Source organism: Taeniopygia guttata, chromosome Z, assembly GCF_048771995.1.
Source record: "Taeniopygia guttata chromosome Z, bTaeGut7.mat, whole genome shotgun sequence".
In the NCBI taxonomy this organism is placed as follows: Eukaryota; Metazoa; Chordata; class Aves; order Passeriformes; family Estrildidae; genus Taeniopygia; species Taeniopygia guttata.
In genome coordinates this window covers 48,512,882-48,538,644 of record NC_133063.1, presented here as the reverse complement: position 1 = coordinate 48,538,644, position 25,763 = coordinate 48,512,882, and the positions used below count along the sequence as shown (strand labels likewise).

Sequence of the window (25,763 nt, the reverse complement as noted above, 5' to 3'; positions counted from 1 at the left end):
AGTCTCTCTTTAGGTGTGACATGCCATGATGGGAAGGAGGTAACTTTCAGCCCCAAAGCCCCAAAATCCCATGCTATTGCTTTTTCAACAGGATTCACACATCATTCACCACACATCTTCTATGTATAAATGAGGACTATGTCACGGGCTTTTGGGCTCTGCCTAATTTGTTACAAGCCTTAGAAACCCAGTTTGTAAGAAAAAGATAAGTCTCTTTTAAGGCAGCTGAATGCCACTTGAAAGAATGAGATTTTCTTCCTTTCTCTGTCCCAGGCTTGATTGCAGAAGAGCTGAACACTTAACACCCGCAGCTCAAAACTACCCGAAGTTATGTTTTTACCAGACAGGATGCTTTCTGTTTTGACAGTCTGAGGAAAAACAGTGTTCATGCAAATTAATTACCTAAATAATGCATTTTTTCATATTTGTTTGTTTGTTTGCTACCACAATCTTTCCATGCCATGCCTGCCCGTGAAGATAAGACAATCATTTCACTTTGCAGGGATTTGTTGATGCATTAATACTTAAGAACCACTCAGTTGCTGTAGCAGTAAATGCCAGAGGTAGACTCAGAAACCAGAGGTAGGAGCAAATATTGGGTGCGGGCTCCCATAAGGCTTTAGTGTCCACCAGCTTGTCCCAGTCTCTCACCACAGTCTTTAGCTTGGCTGGGAGATCCAACATCTTGGTCATTTCCTCTCAAAAGTTGCACATTTAGAGCTCGGATTGCTGTGTTAATTCTGGATATGTGTTTGGCAGTCACGTGCAGTTTTGGTTATGCCTCTGCACTGCGAGGAGACAGCAAAAGTTCCAAATAAGCAGAGCTTGGCAAAGCAGTCACTCAGATGCTACTTTCTTCTTTGTGGTCCAGAGCCTGCTCTGGGGCATCCGGTGCCAGAACAGACAAATGGATGTTGGTTGTTTCGCCATCCTTGCTTTGCCTTTGTTCCCTGTTGGCTGAGATGCCACAACTCAAGTCTTCAAGCAGAAACCACGAAGAGACAGGAGCACAGGTGATTCCATGTCAGGTTTCTGACTCTTGGATAATAAGGCATATGCATGTACCCTAGGATGAAAATAAGAAAACACAACATGAAAAATTCCAGTTACTGTTAAGAGTAAACTTCCAGTTATAGCAAGTTTTTTTGAAGTTACCTGCACCGAGTGAGGAAGAAGTCTACAGAAAAAAATAACCTGTCTGACTGTAGTTTTATTTTGATCATGAAGATGGAATAAAATAACATCTTGATTCTGTGATTTTCTAACTGTGGAGCACCTGACTTTTTTGACTACTTCCACAGCTTTTAAAAGGTGTATGGTGTGCGACAGTTAATCACACACCATTACTTGCTGCTCAAGGTAGGTTCTGTGGTAAGCTCTGATAATTTATTTCTTGGAATTTGGTATTTCAACGTATCAGTTGTTAAACCCTCAGTCAGAGCCATTTGAAAATGCTGAGGGGGAAGAGGTGTCAGTTTAGCAGATCTGTACCTCGAAATATGTAATTTGGTCCCATTAAAATTAATAGAGCTGTTCACATATTTATGTTCCATTTGTGCGGAAATGTCAGCAATTTACAAGATTATAGAAGAGATAAAATTGTAAAGAAGATGCAAGAGATGATAATAACCCTGAAATGGCTTTATTCAGGTGGTGATAATTTTCTCTCTTTTTCCTTTTATTGCTGTGTTTGGCTGAGGTGTACTTAATTTTTACTTACTTGTTAGAGTTCCTTTGATGTTTGCAGACCTGGAAGAACAAGAAACAATCTGAAGGAAGGCAAGAGGAGGAGAAATATATTTTGGGTAGATACTTTCAGATGTTTTTTTAGTTTAGTTTGGAATATTAATTTATTTGGAAAGATATTTTAGGATATTTTTTAGTTTAATTTGGTCCAGAGCCCTTACCACTGGGTTATGGTGACAGTGGACTACATTCTGGAGCAAAGCAGTCAGTGCCATGAAGGGCTGTGGGGTAACTTAAGAGGAAATGCTGTATTTATAGATTACTAAACAGGAAGAAGATAGGTGTATGTACTACAGAGAGGACCAGATGGCTGCACAGATAAGCTGTATGGTAGCTTGATAGCTCTGAGTCTTGGATGTTTGGGTTATTTTTTCTTTAATTATTAGGAATAGATACCAGTGCCTTCAACATCAGTGGCTGCTCATTTGCAGTGGAAGTAAAACTGAATTAAGGAACATGGAAACTACAGTAGGGAGGGGAGAGGGATTATCAGCAAAGACAAAGCATAAAAACTGTTATAAATCTGGATGCTGAACTTTGATTTATTTATCAGAATAGGATTATTTTGTCTTTAAGTTCATGGACCTTAAAAAAACCCAAAACTAGAATACTGTTGATTGTAAGTCAAAAGCAATTTTTTCTACCTTTTTTTCTAGATAGGTGTTTTTAAAATATATTCTTGCTTTGTCTTCACTATAAGGCTTTGTTGTGACCTCCTTGAAAACTCTGGAACAAGTTAACGAGCTTTTGTTAAGGAGCTTTTGTAGCTTAGAGTTTAGAGCTGGGCCAGATTTTTTATGCAGCAGCTTGAAGCTGCATTCTTGCTTAGGGCATGCTTAACTGAAGGAAAGAGGCTTTTCTTGGTTTGTTTTTTCCTTCTTTTTTTCAACTATAAAGATAAATCTTCAGGTAAATGTCGCAGTTGATGACAATGCTTCTCAAACTGTAGAAACCCAGAAATTTTTGCTCCCCTTTCTTATCACAGAGGGCAGATATGCAGGTGCACAAGTTGCTTTAGGTCAGCATAGGAAAAAATAGTTTGATGATGCTGGAGAAATGCTAATGTGAACCAAATGTAAAGGGAACAGCTGTTGTAGGTAAGGTGTTTTGTGCTGGAAAATGCTATTATAGAGGAAAGAGTTGAAGCAATACGTGGAATAAATAAATAGACTCCACAACTTGGGGTAGTTCTGAAGTGGGTATGTATTGTCAGTGCCTGACACAAGTGAGATCGCTCTCCAAGACTTGTGCCATGAGCTTTAGTCTGACCCAAACCTTTATTCCCAAAGGTGTTCCATATGCAGTACATTACACTTCTCTGTGCATATTCAACCCCTGACCCCGCCTGCCCTCGCCTCTCATGCTGAATAGGTCCACGCCCTTCTGGGCACACGTGGTTTGCTGTGGTGGTCACATGGGGGTCTCTGGTGGTCTCTGAAGCTGAAGATCGTGGTCTTCTTCATGGTTGAACTTTTGAACTTTTCTCCTTTGCGCGTGTGCTTTTGGTCCTTTGGTGCTTATCTGCGTCCTGTCTGTCAGTCTTGGTAGGCTTAGGGGCAGAGGAGCCTCTTTATCTGGGTTCTTGGTATCTTCGGTCATTTCTGGTATTGTTCTTTATGCAAGAAGCTTCAGAAATTTGCATTTTCTCATGCCTTTTTGTACCATGGCAGAGGTTTCTTAAGTAAAAAGTTAAAATTCAACACATAACTCTACAAGCTAGAATATAAATGCTTAATTCATTTTGTTGACTTAAATGAACTCAAAAAATCTCTGTTTCAAGAGTTACCCTCAGTTTGGTGGAAAATTGCATACCACAGCATGGAGACTGACTTCAGTCATGACAGAGACATAAAGAGGGCTTGTTTCTACTTCATGAAGGAATGAAGTACAGAAAAGTCCAGCCTAACGCAGGCCTGGACACAGTAGTGAGGGCACTGATCCCACACAGCATAGCTCTGACTAACCTGGTTTTGGGGCTGTGTGCCTCACTGCTTCCCCTAATAGGAAGAGGCCTTGTGGAGGGAGGTAACCCTTATGGAGAGCCAGTTTGAGTATTTCTGCAGTACTGGCTGCTTAGACATGGGTAAAGAGATCTCTGTGCTGTCATTACAGACTCCCCAGTGATTCTCATTTGTTAATTCTTCTGTACCGAGGTAGCAATAAACAGACAAACAATAGGATTGAGTAAATAGGTTACTTGCTTAAGTAGATTTGCTAGCAGTTCCTCAGATTTGGATTTGAAGGACTACTTACTAAGTAGATGTTTACGCTTTCTTGAAGCATAATGCTTGTTGCCTACTTTGTCTGGAAATCCTGCCTGCTTCTGTCTTCTCTCTTTCACTGACTGGCTGGTACTAGAGCACAAGGTGGATGGGAGAGCTTGAGTGATCTGAACCTTATGTGAAGAGCATATATCTGAGCCCACATTTACTGGCTCTTTTTCTTGCAGTCTTTGACCTTTTCCTTGATGTGCTTGTGGTGGGTTGTTTTCTGATGTTTCTCACCCTGCTGCTTTTCAGGTGGTGGGCAGGGGAGTGGCAGAAATGTTCAACCACATGTGGTCCATCAGGCCAGAAGAAGAGAACTGTACTTTGCATCCAGACAGTGGGATCTGATGAGCAAGCACTGGATGTCACGGAGTGCCAGCACCTGCTTAAACCAAAGACCCATCTGTCATGCAACAGAGATATCTTGTGCCCGTCTGACTGGACAGTGAGCAACTGGACTGAGGTAAATTCATGTTAGCTGAAACACTGAACTTTTTCTCAAAATTATCTATAGTAGTCAGCTGAGACGACTAACGACCAGCTGTTTTGTCTTTTTAAATTTTTTTCTAAAATACTTTTTTTATAGTTTAATGTGTTCACAGATCCTTTGTGCAGAAAGGAAAAGAAGAAAAACAACAACAAATCAGCCCTGCTTCCCAAAGACTTTAGGAAGTGTTGCATGTTAATTTGCTGAGCTTTTGGAACTGTAGAATGTAATGTGCTTACTGCTAAAGAATCTGTGTGAGAGCAATGGCTGCTGTGGGCCAGACTAGGGGGATGACTGCTGTCAACTCTGTAGGTCAACAAAGTGTTTTAAAATTCTTTACATTCATATCTCTTGCATCCAGACTCTGCCTTTCTCCCACAGCTTTGCGAACATATGGGAATTGTTCAGATCTGCACCAGGAGAGGTTCAGGTTGGACACTGGGAAGCATTTCTCTTCTAGGAGGGTGGTCAAACCCTGGAACAGGCTGCCTAGAGAGGTGTTCAATGTCCCCAGCCTGTCGGTGTTTAAGAGAGCATTTGGACAGTGCTCTTAACAGCATGCCTTGACTTTTGCTCACCCATGAAGTGCTTAGGCAGTTGGATTGTTGAAGGTCCCTTCCAGCTGTAAATACTATCTTCCCTTCTTTTTTGAAAACTTCACTCTCATCTTTCTCCTCAGTCTTTGTTTTTATTAGTCTTACTGCTATGAGAACAAAGTCACATACTGTACTAAAAAATCTTGTGACTGTATTGGATTGGTTATGCTCACAAACCATCCTCACAGAAGGTTGTTTGTTTTGTTAACTGAGTAACCCCCATGCTTTAAATACCTGTGAAAAAATAGATTGAATTTACATGACTAGCAGTACAATTATATAGGAATGGCACACTGCTTGTGCTCATGTACTGGTGGATTATATTTACAACTTACTGACAAAAATGCATTTTTACACCTTCAGAAACTGGAGAGTGAGTGTAGGACAAGTATTTCACCTGCAAAAATGGCAGGAGCTGATGAACCTGTCTACTGTGAAACAACACTGGTTGCTTTCCTGTTCCTGTTGCTGTAGAGCTGATGTTATTTTACAGCTGTGAACAACAGAGTGCTCCAGCAACACAAAGTCACTGGTGTTTCTACTGCCCTGTGACCCAGACTAGCTCTAAAATGAGTTAAATGTGCCAGGGGCAATAAAGTCCTGGCAAAAGGAGAGTTTATCACTTCATGTTGAGCACCTGGTTAGGCTTCCCTGCTTCCTAAGAAGAATTCTACCTGTAGGTTTTTTTGTAGCATCTTCGCTCCTACTCAACTAGTCATCCAGCCTTAGTATCTCCAACCAGAGAAGTGCGATTTTACAAGGTCCTTAGTTGCAGGACAGCTGCTGAAGGCATGGCTGTACCTGTGGGCCTGAGGATGAAAAACATCACAGAAAAGCTGGGTCTCCTTAGCTGCAGCACTCTATACACAGCAGTGCTCTCATTTAATTAGAAGCCAGGTTGGCTAAATAGTTTTAGCAATCTCTAATTGAGGACAGACATGCTAGTAGCTCTGGCAGCAGTTCATGCTTGTACTATGACTGAATGAAAAATCAATCTCATAAAGTCAGCAAGGGTCTGTGAGCTGCGTGGATCACCACAGCAGGTTTATGGCACTGTGAGCAGCATTGAGCCAGTCAGGTGTGTGTTCAATTCCAGGTTCAATCTGATGGAAAAGGTATTGACTAAATAACATTGTGAGTCAATGAAGAAGTCAAATTCTATCATATTACTTTAATGTTTTGTCTTTATCATGTAGGTTTTTTTCTCACTACTATTTCCCCAAGGTGACATTTACTGTCAAAAAATTTGGAAATAACTCCATGGTAGCAGAACATCACTAGAATGAGAGGCTTGTTCTTCAGGAAAAGCGTTGTAATTGATTTTTTGTCATGATGTTTCTTTATTATAAACAAACGTCATCTGATACTTCTGTGCAGGGGAAATACATTAATTCTGTTTCATTTGCAGTGCACAGTCACTTGTGGTGGTGGAATAAGGACTCGTAATGTCACTTGTGCCAAAAATAATGATGAGCCATGTGATAGTTCCAAGAGACCAAACTCTAAGGCCCTATGTGGTCTTCAGCAATGCCCTTCTGCTGGAAGATTTCTGATTCCCCCACAGGCACCCAGAAGAGGCAAGATCATAATCAGAAAAACAACTGCCAATCCTGAGTGGAGCCTTCCTCACAGAATACCCAGACCAAACCCCAGGTTCCATACTACAACAAAAATACCCAAGCATGAAAGCGTAACTCCCTGTTTGCCTACGTCCTCTGTTTTGGTCAATGTCTCAAGAAAAGAGGGAGCAGCCAACAGGACAGTACAAAGTAATTTTGCTGAATCAGGTGATGTTTACAATTACCCAATTGTTTCTACTGAAAATAGCTCATATCAAAATAGCACTTCATGGCCTTTTCATAACAGCTTAAGTACTGAAAATATAAGGCATGCTGAAAACACTTCTAAAAGTGAGCCAGTTTTTACTGCAGAGAATGAGATGCAAATAAGTGAAGACACTCCTGTTTCCTCTTCTACCAGTAATCCAGAAATAACTTCCAGCTATGATTACTTAACTGAGGAATCTGACAACACTGATGGGCCACTTGGAGTCAGCAAGAAAACAGCTGATCTCTTTTACAGCACAGAACTCAATCCTGAAATCAGGACCAGAAGCACAACCTTGGGCACTACTTCTCCTGTCACTCAGAGTGAGAGTATGACTTCTCAGACCCCACCAGCATCTCATCAGCGAGACTTTTCTGTGCTCAATCCTATAAGCGGAGCAGAACAAGAGCTGGTGTTTCCAACAGCAGCAAACTATGTCAGTCTGCAAGTTGATGTGCCTGTTGTAGAAGTAACAACCCCACAACCACTAGTTACAGAAATGCCTACAGAGCTTGGTTGTGCACCAAGAGACCAGACTGACAGCAGAGAAGAAATAAAGCTGCCTGACACCATAACCACTAGCACACGATCCTCAGCTCCCAAGCATACTCTGAACAACCAAAGTGCAGCATCTGAGGTTGTTTTAATGAATGTCACAGACAGCAGCCACGTAATAACATCCAACAGTTTGCCCAGTGATGCCTACTGGATAGTAGGCAACTGGAGTGAGGTAAGTTATTTTTTGCTCATAAGAAGCGGAGAGTGTGAACAGCAGTCTGGAACACTGCTGTGGAAATGGAGTTTCTTAATTTGTCACAATTATCTGAAATCAGTATTGTACATATGAAAAACTTACCACAAAAAACCCCCCAAAAAAAAGGTAACTTGGGATACCTAAGATTAGCTTGCTTACAGAGAATGAATATAGTCATCATGGGTGCTTGGCCGTAATTTACCAACTTCTATTTAATACCCTTCCAACTGTAAAGTTTTATTTTTCTGTAAACAGAGTTCCTTTTATGCTAATGGAATTTATATTCTTGAACTCATAGATACCTGGAAGTGAGAGCTGTTGGTGTCTGAACTAATCATCTCATTTTTGTTGGCCTTTTTTCCAAGCTAAAGAGGGTCAGATCTGGAAAACCTCCTAGTGCTGATCTGCCTCTGTCTCAGTACTGATGGAGAATGCTATCCAAGTTCTGTTTCTGTGCACCAGTTTGCTCTTGGGTCTGCTGGGAATGATTCACAATCACAGAAATGCAGAAATTCAGGGCCAAAAAGGATAGCATGAGATTACTAAGTGTATCTCATATCACTGGAGGCATATCTAGACCCCTGAGATGGTGCTGGATGCAGACAGTGGGTAAGATCCCTGCTTTGTCCTCAGTGCACCAGCACTTGTTCAGGACATGTACTAATGGCAATTTGAGCTTTCATCTTATGCATTCCTGTGGCCAGCTTAGAATGGCCTTAGCTTCCCATGTTCTAGTAGGATAGGTGAATCATTCCCTCCTGCACATATCCCTGTAAGAGAAGACCTGCTTTTAGATCTGCTTGAGTGCAAGACCCTAAAAGAGAAGATCAAGGGAATGGTTGTGGCCCCAAGTTCCCACAGCCTGAGCAAAGGTGTCTCAGAGATTAAATGAATCAGAGATGCTACTGTTCTACTCATTTATTACCCATCTTGAAATATTTTCCTTCTACATAACAAACATCGTCCATACTGAAAATGAGGATTCTCTTTTCTTATGTGCAGTCTGTGGAGGAAAATTATCTTCGTAATAACTCTTTTGGGGTCTGACATCTAAATTCTTTTGAGATTCTCCTTGTGTTCTCTAAATACCTGAGGATTTCATTTTTCTTGTCTGATCTTGCTTCAGTTTCATCACATATTTTTTGTCAATGATGTTCATTGTGGTCCCAGTGGACACATAGCATATAAAATCAACTCATTATTACCATTTTATGTATTACCCTCTTTGTGAATGCAGAAATGAGATTTGTCTTGTTTTGTAACCATCTCGCTTTGATATATTCAATTTGTGGTTCATAGTAAATGCTGGATCCCTATTACAGTATTTCTAAATCTGAGGAAGTTCTCAGTTGCATTTTGGAGCTATGTGTTTATGTGTGTTTGTGTGTGTGAAAATAAATATATATATGTGTGTGTGTGGGTGTATGTTTGTGTATGCATAAAAAGTTTTCCCTAAATGTAGTATTTTGTATCCATTTTTTAATTTCAGGCTACTGCTTTCTTACAGTTTCCATTGTGGTGAGATGTCATTTAATTCAGATTTCAACATTCCTGCCTACTCTCCAAGCTTGTCATCGTCTTCAAATGCCTTAAATGCATGTTGTCTTTCCTCATTCAGTTAGTTACTGAAAATGCTGAAGAGAGCCTGGCTTTGGAGCCTTGTAGAACCATATTTGAAATGTCTGTTCATTTTGACATTGAATAAGTGAGACCACTCTATTACAGTTTTTCAGTTAGTTGAACACTAATCTTGTAATTATTTCACCTAAACTGTATTTATATTTGCTTTAAAAATGCTTTGCAGGATCATGTAAAAATGCATCACAACAGCCACCTCCTTATTTTCATTAAGCCATGTTCCCCTGTCAGAAAAAGTTATTAGACTCAATTGAATTATTTCTTCTAGATGGGTCCATGTGAGCTTTTTGATTGCATTATCATCTTTGTTAATATTTGCCATTTTGGTCTTGATTGTTTAATAATTTGGTTTTTACCTTGTGAAGTGTGCTTGGGTGAAGCATTCCATTAGACCACAGATAGGATTTTTTATTTTCCTAGTGATAAATTGGAAGATATTCTTATTTAATCCTCTGGATCTTCTCCAATCTATTATAAAAATTGATTTTCAACAGTTCAAAGATTATTGAATGAACAGTTTAATGAATATAGAGATAAAGTTAATACATTTGGTTTCACAGAACTGATGAAGTCAATTTGAAGATACTTAATGCATCTAACTTTGTTATTCTTTAATAATTTAGTAGTTTTTTGCTACTCCCATGCAAGCTGTTGTTTCTTGTTAAAATAAATTTTATGGGAAGTGTGGCACATTGAACTTCATTTTTCAAATTTGAATAAGTGATGAAAAAGAGAATTTTTGGAGTCTCCATCATTGGAGATACTCTGAAGCTGTCTGGACATGGTTCTGGGAAGTTGCCTCTAGGTCCCCTACTTGAGCAAAGGTCCTTTCCAATTACAGCCATTCCATGGGTCTATTAATAAAGTCAGCTATTCTCATTTGCATTAAATAAAAGTTATCTATTTCACATACACACCTTGAGTCTGACATTCACAGAACCTTTTCTTTTTGTTCATTACTTTTAATTAATTTTCAATCTGTAGTTTTCTGACTTTTTGCTCTGACTATTTTTGCTCTGTTTGCCCATCCTTAGTAAAACTTTGAATCTGTTTCTAGATGACATCTCTCCAAGGCATTGGTAGTTCAAGACCACTGCACCTACCCTGATGAATATCTTGCTGTGCTCTTTCTCTTTTAGTAGCTGTCAGTATTTTGACATTGCTTTACTCTGTAGGAGATGTCCATACTAGTAAATAAATAGTGCCAAGAGCAGTGATAGTCACTGAGGTGGAAAGGTGTGGCATGTCCCATAAGAGGGTTGGCACTTGTCCCCTCAAGGGAGAGCACTAATTTGAGTAGGGCAAAACAGTGCCCATTTCCACCAGTGCTTGTCTGTAAATTTTACTTCTTTCCTACTAATTTCCAGGCTATTCTGGGCTGTCACTTCTCTTTCTAAGAGCTTTCTGGGTAGCAAAGATACTCTATTACCACGAGATCATCTCACTCTAATATTGGTCATCTCATTCTTCTATTGGTCATGTAAAGTCACCTGCACTTTCTCCCTCTGTGCCCAACATCTACTGTGCCAAGAGGAAATTTTGGTTCCCAAATGACAAAAGGAAAAGCAGTATGTCTTCAGAAACTTACTGAGCATCAAATTACAGACAAGAAAGCTAAGGCTTTATTCTGAAACCATTTGAGGTATCATGCCTTTCTCTCTTGACCCTGTGCCTGCACACAACAAGGTTTGAAAAAATCCTGGTGTTTCACTTTCCTCAGACAAGAACATAAATCTTTCTCAGTGTGATCTGTCCAGCATCATCCACGGAGTCACCTTTGCTCTTCTCATGTGTGCTCAGAAAGGGGCTTCATTCAAAGACTTAAGCATCCCTTTAGTGAAGTCTTGGTGTTGTCACACTGGTGTGGCAAAGCTGGGGAAAGGCATCAAGCCATCAGAAAGCAAGACAAGGGCAGTCTCTCAGACAGAAAAGTTGCCTTGGGTAAGTGTGTCACTAGGCAAAACAGAGCAGTGGTATGCAGTTTCCTTTAATAAGACCTTTGTGGCCACTTGGACACACATCCTGGGAATTGCCATGGGATCAAACATCTCCAGTGTTGACTTTTTTTCCTGCCTTAGCTTCAAGTTTCCTTATTTTTCCAAGGACACCTACTCAGCATTCTGCATTTAACTTTCCCACTGCCATGCAGGGAGTTCAAACCAGACAAACCTGCTTGCTCTTTTCATTATTTTGCTTGGATTAAGTCTAATCCAAGATTATGGCTGTTTCTCATGCCAGCTACACGCTGCTTAGTGTTGTTCAGTTTGGCTCTACATGTATAGCTCACTGACCCACCCTTTTTAAGGCAGAAAAAGGTAAATGGGTGTCTCCAACCACTTTTCAACCCCTCCTGCTTCAGAATACAATGACAGTGTTTGGGGTTTTTTGTGAGGAGTTTGCACTCTTGGGATATGGCTTGGAATAATCAATATTCTCTTTCCTCGAAAGAGACACAAAAATCCTCACAGATGCTGAAAACACTCAGCCACTTCCTGATGTAGAGAAACATTTTCCTGTACAGTTTTCTTAAGATTCTCACATATTTAAGATTTTCAGCATCATGCACTCAATTAGCTGACTCTTTTATCAGCAGTGTTAGGGGTAGAGAGGGAGCATGCTGAAGATTGGATGCAATTCCATTTTACTTTGGATCCCCAAAGATAGTAGAAGAAAACAGGAACAGCTGGTACAGATTTAGAATGTCTTGGTAAGCAGGAGTTTGCCAAAGAAAATAAGTGCATAGTATAAATCAGGATTGGTATTGTCTTAAGAAACCAAAGAAAGCCCTTGTTCAGAATATTAAGTAAAATATGGGTGAATTTCAAATCTTCTTTCAGGTATCTCCAATAACATATGTCATCTAAAAGGGCTCTAGATATTTATATTTAGGTTCCAGGATTGTTTCCAGAATTATATACTAATGTTGAGCTTGCCCCTGGGCTTTCCTCTTGTCCTTGTGCAGTGCTCTACGACCTGTGGAATGGGGGCTTTCTGGAGACATGTGGAGTGCAGCAGCAGGAATATATCTCACTGTCAGAACATGAAAAAGCCTGATTCTGCAAGGAGATGTTATCTCCGCCCATGTGCTAGCTGGAAAACAGGAAATTGGAGCAAGGTAACTTCATTCAGAGCTGTGTATGAACAGTAAGCTTGCACATTTCAGTGGGTATGAAACTCTAAATATTTCATTTTTAAAACAATTATTTACTCAGTGAATGCATGAATTATTCCCAGTTGACCATTCAGCACTAATTTACTAATTTCCTGACCAAGTTATATCTGGAAAGACATCTGCTGTGAATTTTGTCCTTCCTGTGGTGGGTTGTGCTCATAATTCTTGCATCTAGAGCAAGCAGGACTCACTGCTCCTGTTCTATGGAGCTGACGGGGCAAAGCTGTACATAGTTGTTTGTGCCATCTTTTTAATCTCTGCCTCCAGGGATATAGCCTAATTTTAAGGAGCATTGGGAATTTGGGAAAGGGAGTTGTCATGTTCCTACTCACCCTTGTCACCATGTACTGTCTCTTGACATGGTTTATTCCCCATTCACATAACCTCAAAGTCTGCTATGTGTAGGATTCGCTTTGGTCCTAGTTTCATACCCATATCCTGTTCAAGAGACAGAAGAGTGTCCAGGGGTGCTAAGTGGAGCCCAAAGAATTGTGCTTGAGTCCCATTTTGATATTTTAAGCTGTGTGAAGAACACCTGGAAGGACTTAGGTGACTTCTTGAAGCTGATTATATTTTGTCTTCATGCAGTCTGAAAATTGAGTTTCAAACCACAGGTTGTTTTTCAAGACTAAAAGGAGATAATCTACAAAATTCTGTTTAAAATATTGTTAGTTTAATAAGGAAAAAGGTAAGTGTCTCAAATATTTCCAATACAGATCATTTCTGTGGACAATGTTGTTGCCATTGGGCTAGAGGGCAGATTGATATAAATAAAAGGTTATAGTTACAAAACCTGTGTTATTATTGAGCTCTTAGGCATAAAATTGATTTGAACTGGAATTACATGCCTCTTTAGAAAGTTCAGGAAAGGCCAAGGCTTTACATAACTACATTTAAGCCTTTGAAATTAATTTTAAGAGATACATAGACATCCTGCCCTCCCAGCTGCAGTGGGCAATTTCACCTTCACTTTTTCTTCATAAATGTCATTGCTCTTGCAACAGGTGAATGATGGTTATGTCACAAAAAATAGTAGGCAAACAGGTTTAATGATGAAATATAACAGGAAGCAAATTTTTTTAAATGTCAAACCAGTTATGAAACACATTTGAGGCAGGAGGCTTCTCCTATCAGATTTGTGTTACCTGTCATTTTTTCCATCAAGTGAACTGTACAAACTTAATTACAGTTTAATGTATTAAAAAAGGTTAAATTTTGCTTGTTTTAAAGTGGCAATTGTTTTTGGTTACTCATTTCAAACATTTTGAAGATATGTTGTCACAGCAAGATGTCTGGCTTCCCTGCTAGTGCAGTAGAGCTTTTTCTGTTTTCTACTCTGATTTAATTTTTCCTCTCCCCTAATAGAAAGGTGCTTCAGACTAAATCTTAGAATCTGTGTTTAACACCAATATAATTTGCGTATATCTTGAGACTGTTGTACTCAGTTTCTTACAGAGTCACTTCTGTCCACTGTTTCTATCCAGAGAGACAAAAACCTGTCTTGTGAGAGTAAGGATTTCCTTTCCATCCATTCTTCACCCCATAGGGGAGGTATTACATTCAGATTCCTTGCTCAACTAAAGGATGCTTATTTATGCAAAGGAAAACAGCATTAGTTGCTATTGCATCATAGTGGTAAAGGTGAGAGGTGATTTGAGGAGCTTTCAGTGGTGCAGCTGGAATTGGCTTTAATTCTGCTTAAAGACAAAACGTGAATTTTTCTTTATCCCTGGGGTAGCAAATTCAGTTCTTCCTCAAGAGCAGGAAAGGTCCTAAATTTTGTTGCCAGGACCTGGTGATGCTGCATGAGGCTTGGAAGAAGTTCTGGCTAGAAAAAGGAGACTGGAAGGGTTCACTTAGCTCCTCAGCAGAGCTCTAAGCTGGGCAGTGATTTCACAGGCTTTGAGTCTCAGAGTGGCTCTCTCTTCCCTCCCACCTTCTCAAACTGAGGCTGCTCTTGGGGTATGAATTCTCCTGGTGCCTTGGAGGTGCATGGAAGGAAGATGAGGGTGGGAACTACTACTCACTGCCTTCCTCTCTCTGAAGCAACTAAAGAATTGACAATATTCTTGCATACAGAATCTATTTTTGTATTTATTGCATTATGACTCTTTCACTATGACATTATTTGGAAATGGCTGGCAAGACTTGCCAATTAAATATTTTTCCATATTATTAATGGCCATAGCAGTTTAGCAGAGGAAGTACTTACATGGCATGTTCCAGGCTGCTGCGGGAAAAGCCACAGTGTTTAAGACTCACAACAGATTGGTGTTACAGTAAACTGGAAATTCCTACTATTCAGGATGCTCAAAGCTCAGGCTGTACTCCTGTTCTTTGCCTGGGGAAGGTACAGCCCTTCAGTGGGGCTCATCATGTGGAGATGTGCCCCTCTCTGTTTTGTGTACAGTGCTCTGTGAACTGCAGCGGAGGCTTCAAGACCCGAGATGTTCACTGCATTGATGTTGGGGAAAAGCGGCTGCTCAAGCCTTTCCACTGCCAGTTACTCGGCTATAAACCACAGCTCAACACTAGCTGTAACACAGAACCTTGCTTGCAATGGCGTCTGGAGCCCTGGAGTGAGGTACTGTTCTTTGAAAGAGGCTTTGTGAGTCAGCAGTTGCCTTTCAGGTAACAGCAGCTGTTGGATCCCATGCTGTGAGGTAAAATTGTGCTCCAAGGAAGACACACAGCTGGTGAGTTATTTTGCATGGCTACAGCAAAAATTACAACAGGTGTTCATAAGGCTTCACAGAATCATTCTTAGGATTGAGTGTGATTTACAGCTGGAGCTCTAAATTTCCATGTCCTGAAAGGGAGAAGCAGATGGTCTGGAAGAAAATTTGTTGTAGCTATCCTTATTGGATCGGTAAATGTGGTTCATTTAGATGAATCCTTTTTGCTGCTGTTTTAATGTTGCCTTCTCATTATGGCAAATTTATACGCTTTTGGACTGAAATTTTATGGAGCTTAAACCAGAAATAAGATAAATCTGACTTTTGGGTCCCTTTATAATGTAAATCTGTACCAACAAACTTAGAGGCAGCCAGACACATATTTATGTCAGCTAAAGCATGTGGCCTGATTATATCTTAGAATTTAACCCCACTGAAAGCAGTGCTGGAGAAAGTGGCACGATGTTTGCAGCCCTGTGGACCTAATGCTTTGGGCTTTTAAGGGAGGTGATCACATTTCCTTTATGGGGCACTAATAAATCACACCTGGAGTAGGCCAGGGTGTGCTGTCAGAGCAGTTAGCAGGGGGAGGAAAAATAAAAATAATGGAATGATTGCATCTGTTTGCAGATTTAAATACTTTATAAAAACACAAGTCCAACCCTGGAAGATGTCCTCATACTAAGGACACTGGATAGAAATGGATTGAAGAGGTTCATTTATCAGATGTCAGATATATTGTTCTGTCCATAGGGATGCAATTCCTTGTAGGACAGTAACAATGCATTATCCAAAGTATATTTGATACCTTATTTAATATCAGAGTATGAAATACTTTATGTATTTCAAGCAGACTCTACTACAGACTTAGTGAAAAAATAGTAAAAAAAAATCAGTGAATAAGTAATTTTAGAATGTGGACAGAAGAATATTTTAAAAATAACTTGGGTCACTACTTTGTATGACGCTTTTACTGCCAAAGAGCTCAATTGTTGTATGGATTGAATTTTTAGTGTCCCCAACCACCTAATAAAAATGAGATGCTGCATCTTATGAATTTGTTGTGTCTTCAGTCGATGTTACAGATGAATCCTGCTGATATATGACTTCTACTCTCTTGTTAGAGATGCTGCTGATGTTGGTGATGTTGATGAGCAGTTCTCTGTTGCCTGTTCTGTGTAGCCACTCCTACTCTGCCCTGTAGTCCTTCCAGCAGTATGTGCCAGGAGAAGCTTTTCCCTGTGTAGCAGCTTCTTCTCAGTCTCCTTCCTAAGCACATGGAGGAATAAGTGTCCCAGTGCAGAGGTTTTCTTCATGTCTGGACTTCAGGATGATGCCTGTACATCTTTCTAAACCCATGGTCCTGTGACCCTGGGTTCTTGCTATCTGTGGCCCCTCATTTCTAAATTAACATGTCCAGCCATCTTTGTGGTCTGTTTCTGGTTTCTCATCCTCTCCCACCTCTGACTGTGCCCGTCTCTGCCAGTGTTCAAGGACGTGTGGTGGTGGCCAGCAGAAGCGGCACATCTCCTGCCCACGGGAAGGGCACTGTGACTGGACCAAGAGACCTGATGCCATTGCATCCTGTAACAGGCAGCCTTGCACACAGTGGATTCACCAGGCCTGGAGCCCGGTAGGATTCAGTTTATTTCTGTTTCATTTTTTGTCATGAGTTGGCCGTATTTGGTCATATTATCCACCTGTCTCTAAACCTCAGCCCCTGTGGCAAGTACGCTTCCTTATGCACAGCTGAAGCTGCAAGAGAAGAACTTCTGAAAATGTTATTGAACATTTCATAGCCAGCCCATGTCCATTCCTTCAGGTGACAGATATTGTAGCTTCTATTTTCTGTTGCTGTATTCGATGTCATTGGAAGTCTGGCATCTTTTATCTTGTCTAAGCACAAAGGAGTTTTACCATTAACATTCTTCCTCTTTGCATTTGCAATTTTCCACTGTTGGAAGGGATCAGGTGATCCTCAAAACAACTTTGGGGAATACTGTACTTGCCTACACAAAGAGAGATTCTGAATTTTGACCAATACCCTCCTACTTTGTACCTAGAAATCTTATTGATAAATGTGAGGTGTATCTTTGGGGAACTTTCCAGTATCTGCTATACATATTTATCTGTTGCTATACATGTTTATGTATAGCAGTAGAGAAATATGAATAAAATAAATATGATAAAAGAAACCTTTCCCTTCAGTTTCCTTAATAAACATTACATACATTACAAGTACTCCTCAGAGTATAATGGATTGTTGAAGGAATGCTAAAAGCAGGAGCCACAAATCAGGAAACATCGGAGTCTCATTTAACACAGGAAATTCAATGAGTTGGTTTTGACACAAAGCCATTAGATGGGACATGACTATAAGGTAATGCAGAGTCAGTGTAACACTTAAATATGGAAGTGAAGCACATAAAGTAAGTAACAGAATACCAAACATTACAGCAACTATTTTACTTATTTATTAATCCCATATTGATATATTCATTAATAATTTTACTTCATAAAAATACTTAAAACATCAATATAAAGTTGTTGCAAGAACATCAATATAAAGTTGTTGCAAGGATACCTAAGATCTTTCAGTCTACCTCACGCCAGTACTATTGTGCTTGATGTACAGAGATACACATTAGAGAGGGGATAATTTGCAGAAAAATGACAGAGGTTCCACTCCTGTCTTCATCTCTTGTACTTCATTAGCTGACATTCTCTAGCTGCTGAATTCTTTGTATTTATCTGCTGGCACTATTTATCTGTAGAGAGAAAAAACTAAAAACTAATTGGGATTCTCAGATGCTCTGGGAAGTCACAAGAATTAAGTACATTTACAGAATGGTACAGGAAGATATTTTAAAAGTGTTTGGGTTTTATGGCCTTCTGTGTGAAGCCAGAACAAGCAGCTGGCAATTATTTTGTTGTCCTAAAGAAAGGGTAACCACCTGTTTAAAATCCAGGAAAGAAACAAAACCTTATTGGGCTTGTTTTTAATTCTTTACTTGGTCATTTATAGACCTAACATTGTAATTGTTTATTCATATTTAACTTAGATAGTCAGAAAACACAGGAAGCAAAAACGATCCTAATTGGTATGAATTTGGTTTATGAGTCTCTTATATTGTAGGACTGGCATTGCAAATCATCCTTTTCCTCTGTAGAAAACAGTCCTCTTCCCCTGTTTGCACAATCCAAGATGCTGTATTTATACTATTTACCCTGTACTGTATCCTTCCAAATCTGGCCAAAATGCAGCATGGAGGTGTCTGGATGGAGCATACTACACAGAGTACTGTAATGCCATTGCTTCTGGATCACATGCCAATATTAGCTTCCTGTCACATCACAGCTCAAATATTGCCATTTTACAAAATTTCCATGTAAAAAAAAAATTTACATATTGTTAAAATTACTCTTTCAGTGTGCTGTTTCTTGTGGAGGGGGCATTCAGCAGAGAGTTGTGAGATGCATGAATACAGAAACCAATGAAACTGAAGATGACAGTATGTGTGTGGATAAAGCCAAGCCCACAAAATATCAGAAATGCCATCTGCAAGAGTGCAGGAAAAATACAGGTAGAGTAATACACATGCAGTTTTCTCCATTTCTGCTGAGATTCTGCAAAAACTGAGATCTGACTCAGTCTATCAACTTCTTTTGAGTAGTGTGAGCTCAGTAATTACAGGTCACCCTGACCTGCTACTGCTCAGTTGCTCTATTGGCAGAACCACACTGTTGTCTCTTCCAGCACTTCTGGCCTTGTGTTGCCATGATGAGGACTGCAGTCTCTGAGCATTCATCCCTAATTTATGACAACACAACTAAATTAGTAGGGTTGCTTGTATTGGCCTGTTTTAGGTAACTCAGAGTGCAGTCAGGACTGGGAAGGACACACAGTGAGTCCAAACAGATGCCATTTCTTAAGATAGATCCCTCTGTGGAAGCTGTAAATTCTGGACTGGGAATGCAAACAAATTCTTACAGACACTGAAAAAAATCAGTGGCCCACAGGGTGGGACTGTCCAAAATCAGGAGGATTTTGAGAGAAGTGCTCTTGTGAGTCAGGGTGTCCTTCAAAAGACCCAGGAGCCCAGCTGTGTACATGGTTAATAGCCAAAAAAAAGAGGCATCAGGGGAAGTGGGAAGCTTACAGAAGGAGTAACATCTTTATGAGCAGTCTGTGTACTGCTGTATCCAGGAAGTACCCTCAGATAAGAAGAGCAACATCTCACAGCCCTTCTAGAAAAACTTTCATAAGCCTTTTGGAGGATGATCTTCCCTATTAGTCAGTGGTAAGGGTCTAATTTGACAGTGAGAGAATGGTTTGTATCTGGAGGGCAGTGCAGATGTGACATGCTCTTTAGAGTGATGCATCACTCCTGCTGCAGTTCAAATAATTTTAGCATGTGTTTTGCCCTGGGTTGGATTGGTCTTCTCATTTCCTGTCCCTCTCCTGTTCAGAAAGACAAACTCAAATAAAGACTGCCTACACATATTAGTAATAGTTACTTCTGTGAATATAAGCTCAAGTGGCCCATGAAACATAATAAATGCCCTACTGAGTAAGCACTAGTCCATGCAGCCCACCCTTATGGCTCCAACAACAGCATTAAAAAATGCTACTTAGCAGGAATGCAGGAGGTTGCTTGCTTTCCTGAGATTCATTTCCATGATAGTCCTCCGGCATTTCCAGCTGATGTATATTGGGCTATTAAAAGTTTTCCATGTAGTGCCTTTTTATTTAAACTTTCATTAATACGTTGCAACTCTTTTTGATGCTGTCGTGCTGTCTGCTTCCACCCTCTCCTGTGGCAGAAAGTTCACAGAACAATGGCATCGTCAAGGCTGGAAGAGACTCTCAAGACTATCCAGTCCAACCATCCACACAGCAGTGCTACTGCAACCCCTGAACCACTAAAACACATCACCCAGTGTCAGATCCAGATGCCTCTTAAGCACCACCAGGAATGGTGACTCCACCACCTCCCTGAGCAGCCTGTTCAATGCCTGACCACCCTAACAGTGAAAAAATGTTTTCTAAACATTGTCTCAGCTTCAGGCCGTTTCCTCTTGTCCTCTCACTGTAGGTGGAGCAAGATAGGCTGACCATCACCTCACTACAGCCTCCTTTCAGGTAGCTGTACAAACCTGTAGTCCCCTGGATCATCCTTCTGACTCTCCTGTAGGTGGGAATTTCCAGACAGCTGGAACTTCTCCAGTTAGCCAAGATTGCTGGTAGGTGATTGAGAGTGGTTTGACAAGTTCTCTCACCAGTTTCCTCATTACTCTGGGGTGAGTCCCATCTGGGCCCATACACTTGTGAGTGTCTTAACTGGCAAAACATGTCCCTAACCATCTCCTCCTGGATTATGGAAGCTTTGCTTTGCTTCCCATCCCTAACTTCTAGCACAGAGGGCTGGATATCCTGGGGGCAGACTTTCTGTCACAGCCTGGTGTGAAAAAAAATGCTTTCATCTGTTTTAAACTACCTTTATACAAGTTTTCACTGAGTTTCCCCCATTGCAGTGTTGAGAGATTTGCTGGAGAACAGCCCTGCTAATATACCATCTTCCTTCTATTGCACACCTTGTCTTCTTGCAGCTGAGAAACTCCAAGTTCTAATATCTGGCTAAAATCTGTCCCGTCTCAGTTCATTAGAGCTACCACAGACCTATTAGCATGGTATAGACAGCAGCAGTCAGTCCCTGCCATGTTCTGATGCTGCAGCAGTTAAAGCATAGCCAAGCTGAACATGCAGTTTTATGTCCATTGTCTATGCTCTCCTGCCTGCCCTGGCTGGCTGTGCAGCACCCTGCCAGCCCATGCTACTCATCTTAGGGGCAGTTACAAGAATAAATTATTGCCAAGTTTTCTCTAGCAGTTCTTGTCAGCAGAAAAGTCAGTGTGGAAAACATACATCAGCTGTGTCTGCCACAAAAGTAAAGTCCCCCTGAACAGTCATGAGTGCTGTGTTTTCCAGAACAGAAGGTCATGTGTTCACTAAAAGATCCTAGAATTTCAGTGGGAGGTCAAGCTGACCCATAATACAAGGGAAGAGAAAGCCACCATAAATAAGATCCTTAACAGACATCACAATCTGGCATGAAGCAGTTCAAAATTCTAGAAATACATGGGGTGTGCCAGCAAAATATGGCTAATTCTTGTCATCTTCTTCACTACAGGGCTGCCCTGCAGCAAGGACCAGCTGTCAGTTCACTTCTGCCAGAGGCTGAAAGGTATTGGCAAGTGCTTGCTGCCATCAATACAGACTCAGTGCTGCTTCACGTGTAGTCAGCCCCGAATTCGGAACAAAGCAAGACATGGGGACCAGCGAGCCTTCAAACAACAAAATTACACTAAATCTAGAAGAAAACCTCAAAACTAAGAAAATAACAACCAAACAGCTTGGCACTAGCTGGTTTTTTTTTCTTGTTTCCTTGAATAGAGCATCTGTTTACAGGTTTTATGTTCCTTATTTTTTTCTGAACCATCCAGCATAAATGGAAATCTGTGATCAAAACTGGGAAAGCACATTGCCTATGGTTATCAGTCATAATTTACTGTTTCCATTTTTTCTCTGTAATAGTCCAAAATTTATAACATAATTTTCAATGTACCAGCAGCTAGTACTACTTAGGCATGCGTAGACACTAGAAACAGGCTTGCAAGAATTTTCTGATTTTTTGTAATTAATGCTTAACTTGTTCTTCCATCTCTTTTCCAAAACCCACTTGAAACACCAGCACTGCTTACTCAAGAGTGCTTAGTGAAGGTAGTCCTTGGGGCAACAGACATGTACCTGTGCCATGGGCCAATTCTCTTCATGCTCTCTTGCCTTTCTTTTTTAGGAATCAAGGTGAAGTGGCAGTGTTTCTCTAAATTCATTACTCAGTAAGGAAACTTAGAAACAGAGTTTTGTAATATCTTATGCTTATGATAGGCAGGATGAATTGGAACATTGTTTTTTTTCAGGAGAAAAACCTTTGCTTAGTACTTGACTGAATCTCTAAGGGCTACCTCAGCCGTAACCCGTTCTTGACAATTTTCTTCTGCTACAAATGTCTTGCTGTAGCCTGAAAAGCCCATAAAATGTGGGCTATTAAGTTCCCAAATATGTTTTAAGCAGCATTTCTTGGTAAATGAAAAAAGCCATTTGCATCTACCACCTTAGTAGTCATAGAATCATTTAGGTTGGAAAAGACCTTTAAGATCAACAATTCCAACATCTAACCTCTAACCCAGCAGTGCAAAGTCCACCACTAAACCATACTCCTAAGTGCCTTATCTATCTGTATATTTTACACATTTAGGGGAAAAACCAGCAAAATCTTTCAGACAGTTTTATACATTCCATCTGATTGAACAGATGAACAATTTCAGTATAAAGAAAAATTTTAAATTAACTATCCAAGGCCATTTGAAATTAGATGAGGCAACCAGCTAAAGACTATGGCCAGTCTCTATAGCTGCAGGTATTCAACACAAGTGATACATGTCAGGAGGACATATAAAGCTGTCAGGAAACTTATACAGCATAAAGGTTGTTCTGCAGCAAAAATTTAACCTCAGAACTTACCCTTTGGAAAAAGTGGTGTTCTCTCTCTCGACTTCCCACTTCCACCAGTTTTATATTAGTGGTCAGCTATATTTAGTTCAAGAGCTGCTGAACAGAGGAACCAGGAACCTTCACTGTATTGGTTTCCACTCTTTACAGCGCAAAGAGTAAAGGAGTCACATAGTGAGAAAGCAAAAGATTTAAGTCTAAGCTAATGTAGGCAAGGACAATTGGAAGTTGAGTCTTTTGCATTTAAAAACTGAAATATTTCTGGTTTTTGACAAATGAAAAAAAAAGGAAGAAGCAATGAACTGGCCCAACAAAACAATTTTGCTAATAGCATGTTAACCTATGTGGTGGAATTCAACTTGACAGACTTAAACTTTTCCTGAAGCTTCAAGTGTGGCACGCAGGCATTTTAGCTGGAAATTACCCATACTACATTTTAAAATCAATTTTACACCATCAGCAAAAAGGCCAACTAGCATCTGGAAACACTGTAGTTCACACAGATGTTCAGTGGTAGAGCTATCTTGTCATCCAGTATCTCCCAGTAGAGCATAAGTGCCCATTCACAGAAGCACTCTGCCACCTCACTCACAGCAGACATCTCCTACAGTGCAAATCCATAATCATTGTGGAACTGAGGGCTCCTGGGACAGGAATCTGAGGCCCATAAGAGTATCTGCATACCTTTGGCCTCAGGCATGACAGCATCACTCGCCAAATAGCATTACTGTTTTTCTAGTGAAGAACATGCTACAACAAGCTTCAGGGAGCCAAGACCAGATCTTTGGAACAGAGCTGGGCATTTGGGCATTTTGAAAAGGGCTGGACAAGAGCAGACATTAGATTCCTTTGGAATTCTGTAGAATTTGGACACCTTAGTTCTTCTGGCTTTTTCCAAAATCTCAGATTTGCACCCTACTTACCTTACAATTTCAGGTTATAGTACAGGGAAATGCACATTTTATGCAGTGTACGGTGAGACACATGGTCATGAATCTAAGTGTCACTGTGGTTACAGATCTATGACTAGCAGTAGCTTTTTTTCAAGACAGACCTTTATGAAAGTTAATAGAAGTATTTCAGCCTGGCTATTATGTATTAACTTAATGATGGCCACGAGTCAAATTGTCATTTTTCAAAGGTTTGTGTCCTTTGGCTTAGGACTTACTTCTTCACTTGAAGTCTCTGGGAGTTCAAAATATGCAGCATAGTAAGGTTAGATTTATTAACCTCTCTGATGGCAATATAACGCCAGTTTTAGGTGCTGATAAAACAAAATCCACTGTTAAAAGTGTGGTGCTAGGTTAACAGATATGGGGATGACTTGCAATGGTGCATGTGTGTACATGCACACATTCTTACAATAATATATGTCCGTGGTATTGCTGGTCAATGCCAGACATGATGCTTTTTAAGTTTCAAGTTTGCTTCTGTCCTTCTGGGGACCCTTTGAGCAATGGAATTCTGGGCAGTTCTTACTCCTCTGGACACAGAAGTACTGAATTGTGTGCAGGAGCAGAGGTGTCATGCCTGATTCAGGAAGGATTTGGGCAAGGCTTGGGCTCAAGCTGTGTGGCGTAGAGAGTTCCCTGACAGCCAAACAACCTGGATTGGTGGGCAGTGCAGGTGCTCCTCCTCACATTCCCAGAAGCATTCTATGGGATTTGGATGGGACAAAGTTCCTGGTCAAAGTAATCTGTGCATAGGGTACCTGCATAACATTTTATTCACAGACGTCAGCAGAAGGAGGCCACCAGGTATTTGGGCTAATGAGAAAGGAGCTGACCGAGTGGATGTGGTGTAGGTTACAGAAAAATGCCTGCAGGAGTTGTCCTTTCCAGTGCTCCTTAGGGCTAGTATGGAGTTAAACATTTCTGCCTTCATTGTTTTCTTCAGGGAGCTGTTATTTCATTTGAAATTAATAAGGAGTGAATAAATTATATTATGGATATTAGTCAGAATAATCATTCTACCCAGGGAAATGTAGTCATTACTGTTTCTCAGCTTAAAACTTTAGGGAAAATATAGTGACAACCGTTTTAACAGAGCAGTGCCACTGCTGTTACAATACAACTGTTCTTAAGTAAAGGTGGATTTATGATGTGAACCTAGAAGGTCATTAGTCTCAAAACTGAATTGAATACTAAGGGCAGAGGTGTATTGTCATTATATTATCATATTAGCCCAAGACACATCAGCTTCAACAGATTGCTCAGGAAAAAAATGTATATTTTTCACCTTCACAGCTTGTTCTAACATTTCAAAGTTTAAAAAGCAAACTATGATGGCATATTTGATTCAAGTTTCAATAAATGGCATTGCATATGTTTGATGTCTCTGGTATTTTATGTTTGCAGTGCAAGAAGATTGATACAATAGAATTTTCACAAAAAAACAAAAGCTTTATAAATATATTTTATATGCCAGGAGTCCCATCACTGAATTGTTTGGGTGCTTGATACTCCAGCATAAAAAAAAAAATTAAAATGGGTGAGAGGAAAAAAGTAGAATAGGCCATGGTGCTAAGTAAAAATATACACTAAAAGGATTCATTACTTCCTATGAAATAGAGGAAATCTTACCACCTCTTAAGCAGATATGTCTTAATTTGTTGGCAGCAAGTGAGAGTGTCTGTCGTGTCTATTGAAGAGATGTATATAATATTACCATGCCCCTTGCCCTACACCCTGAATCTTCCCAAAACTCAAGTTTTGCCAGTCCTGCTGGTGCTTACGCCCAGAAACTTGATCAGTCCAGCCCTGATCCTTAGCATGCTGCCAAGGAGCAAAGTTAGGCTCTGGCAGAGAGCACCACCAATTCTCACTCTGTTCCCAGACTCCACCCCATGCCTCCATGCATGGGCTTAGCCTCACAACACCCTGTGAAGTCGCGGGAACTTGCTCCTTTTTACTTTAGAAAGTGCAGCCCACAGGGACAGCACCCTCACAGGTGCTCTAAGGGAGAGGGTTGAACTGATCTGAGGAGTGAGTGGAAGCTCCCTCTGCTTTGCCAAGTCCAACACGCATTC

General features: G+C 40.4%; 1 protein-coding gene across 1 annotated transcript in view; it reads left to right on the top strand.

Moving 5' to 3' along the window:
- The window catches only part of ADAMTS12 (ADAM metallopeptidase with thrombospondin type 1 motif 12), a 147,109-nt gene extending 122,047 nt beyond the window's left edge, over window positions 1-25,062 (top strand). Inside the window, exons 18-24 of the mRNA XM_030257799.4 lie at window positions 4,266-4,476; window positions 6,505-7,653; window positions 12,278-12,430; window positions 14,898-15,071; window positions 16,649-16,795; window positions 18,593-18,746; window positions 21,354-25,062. Coding sequence (XP_030113659.4) covers window positions 4,266-4,476; window positions 6,505-7,653; window positions 12,278-12,430; window positions 14,898-15,071; window positions 16,649-16,795; window positions 18,593-18,746; window positions 21,354-21,556 — 2,191 coding nt within the window. The 3' untranslated portion in view covers window positions 21,557-25,062. The remainder of the gene's footprint in view (window positions 1-4,265; window positions 4,477-6,504; window positions 7,654-12,277; window positions 12,431-14,897; window positions 15,072-16,648; window positions 16,796-18,592; window positions 18,747-21,353) is intronic.
- The last annotated feature ends 701 nt before the right edge of the window (window positions 25,063-25,763 follow it).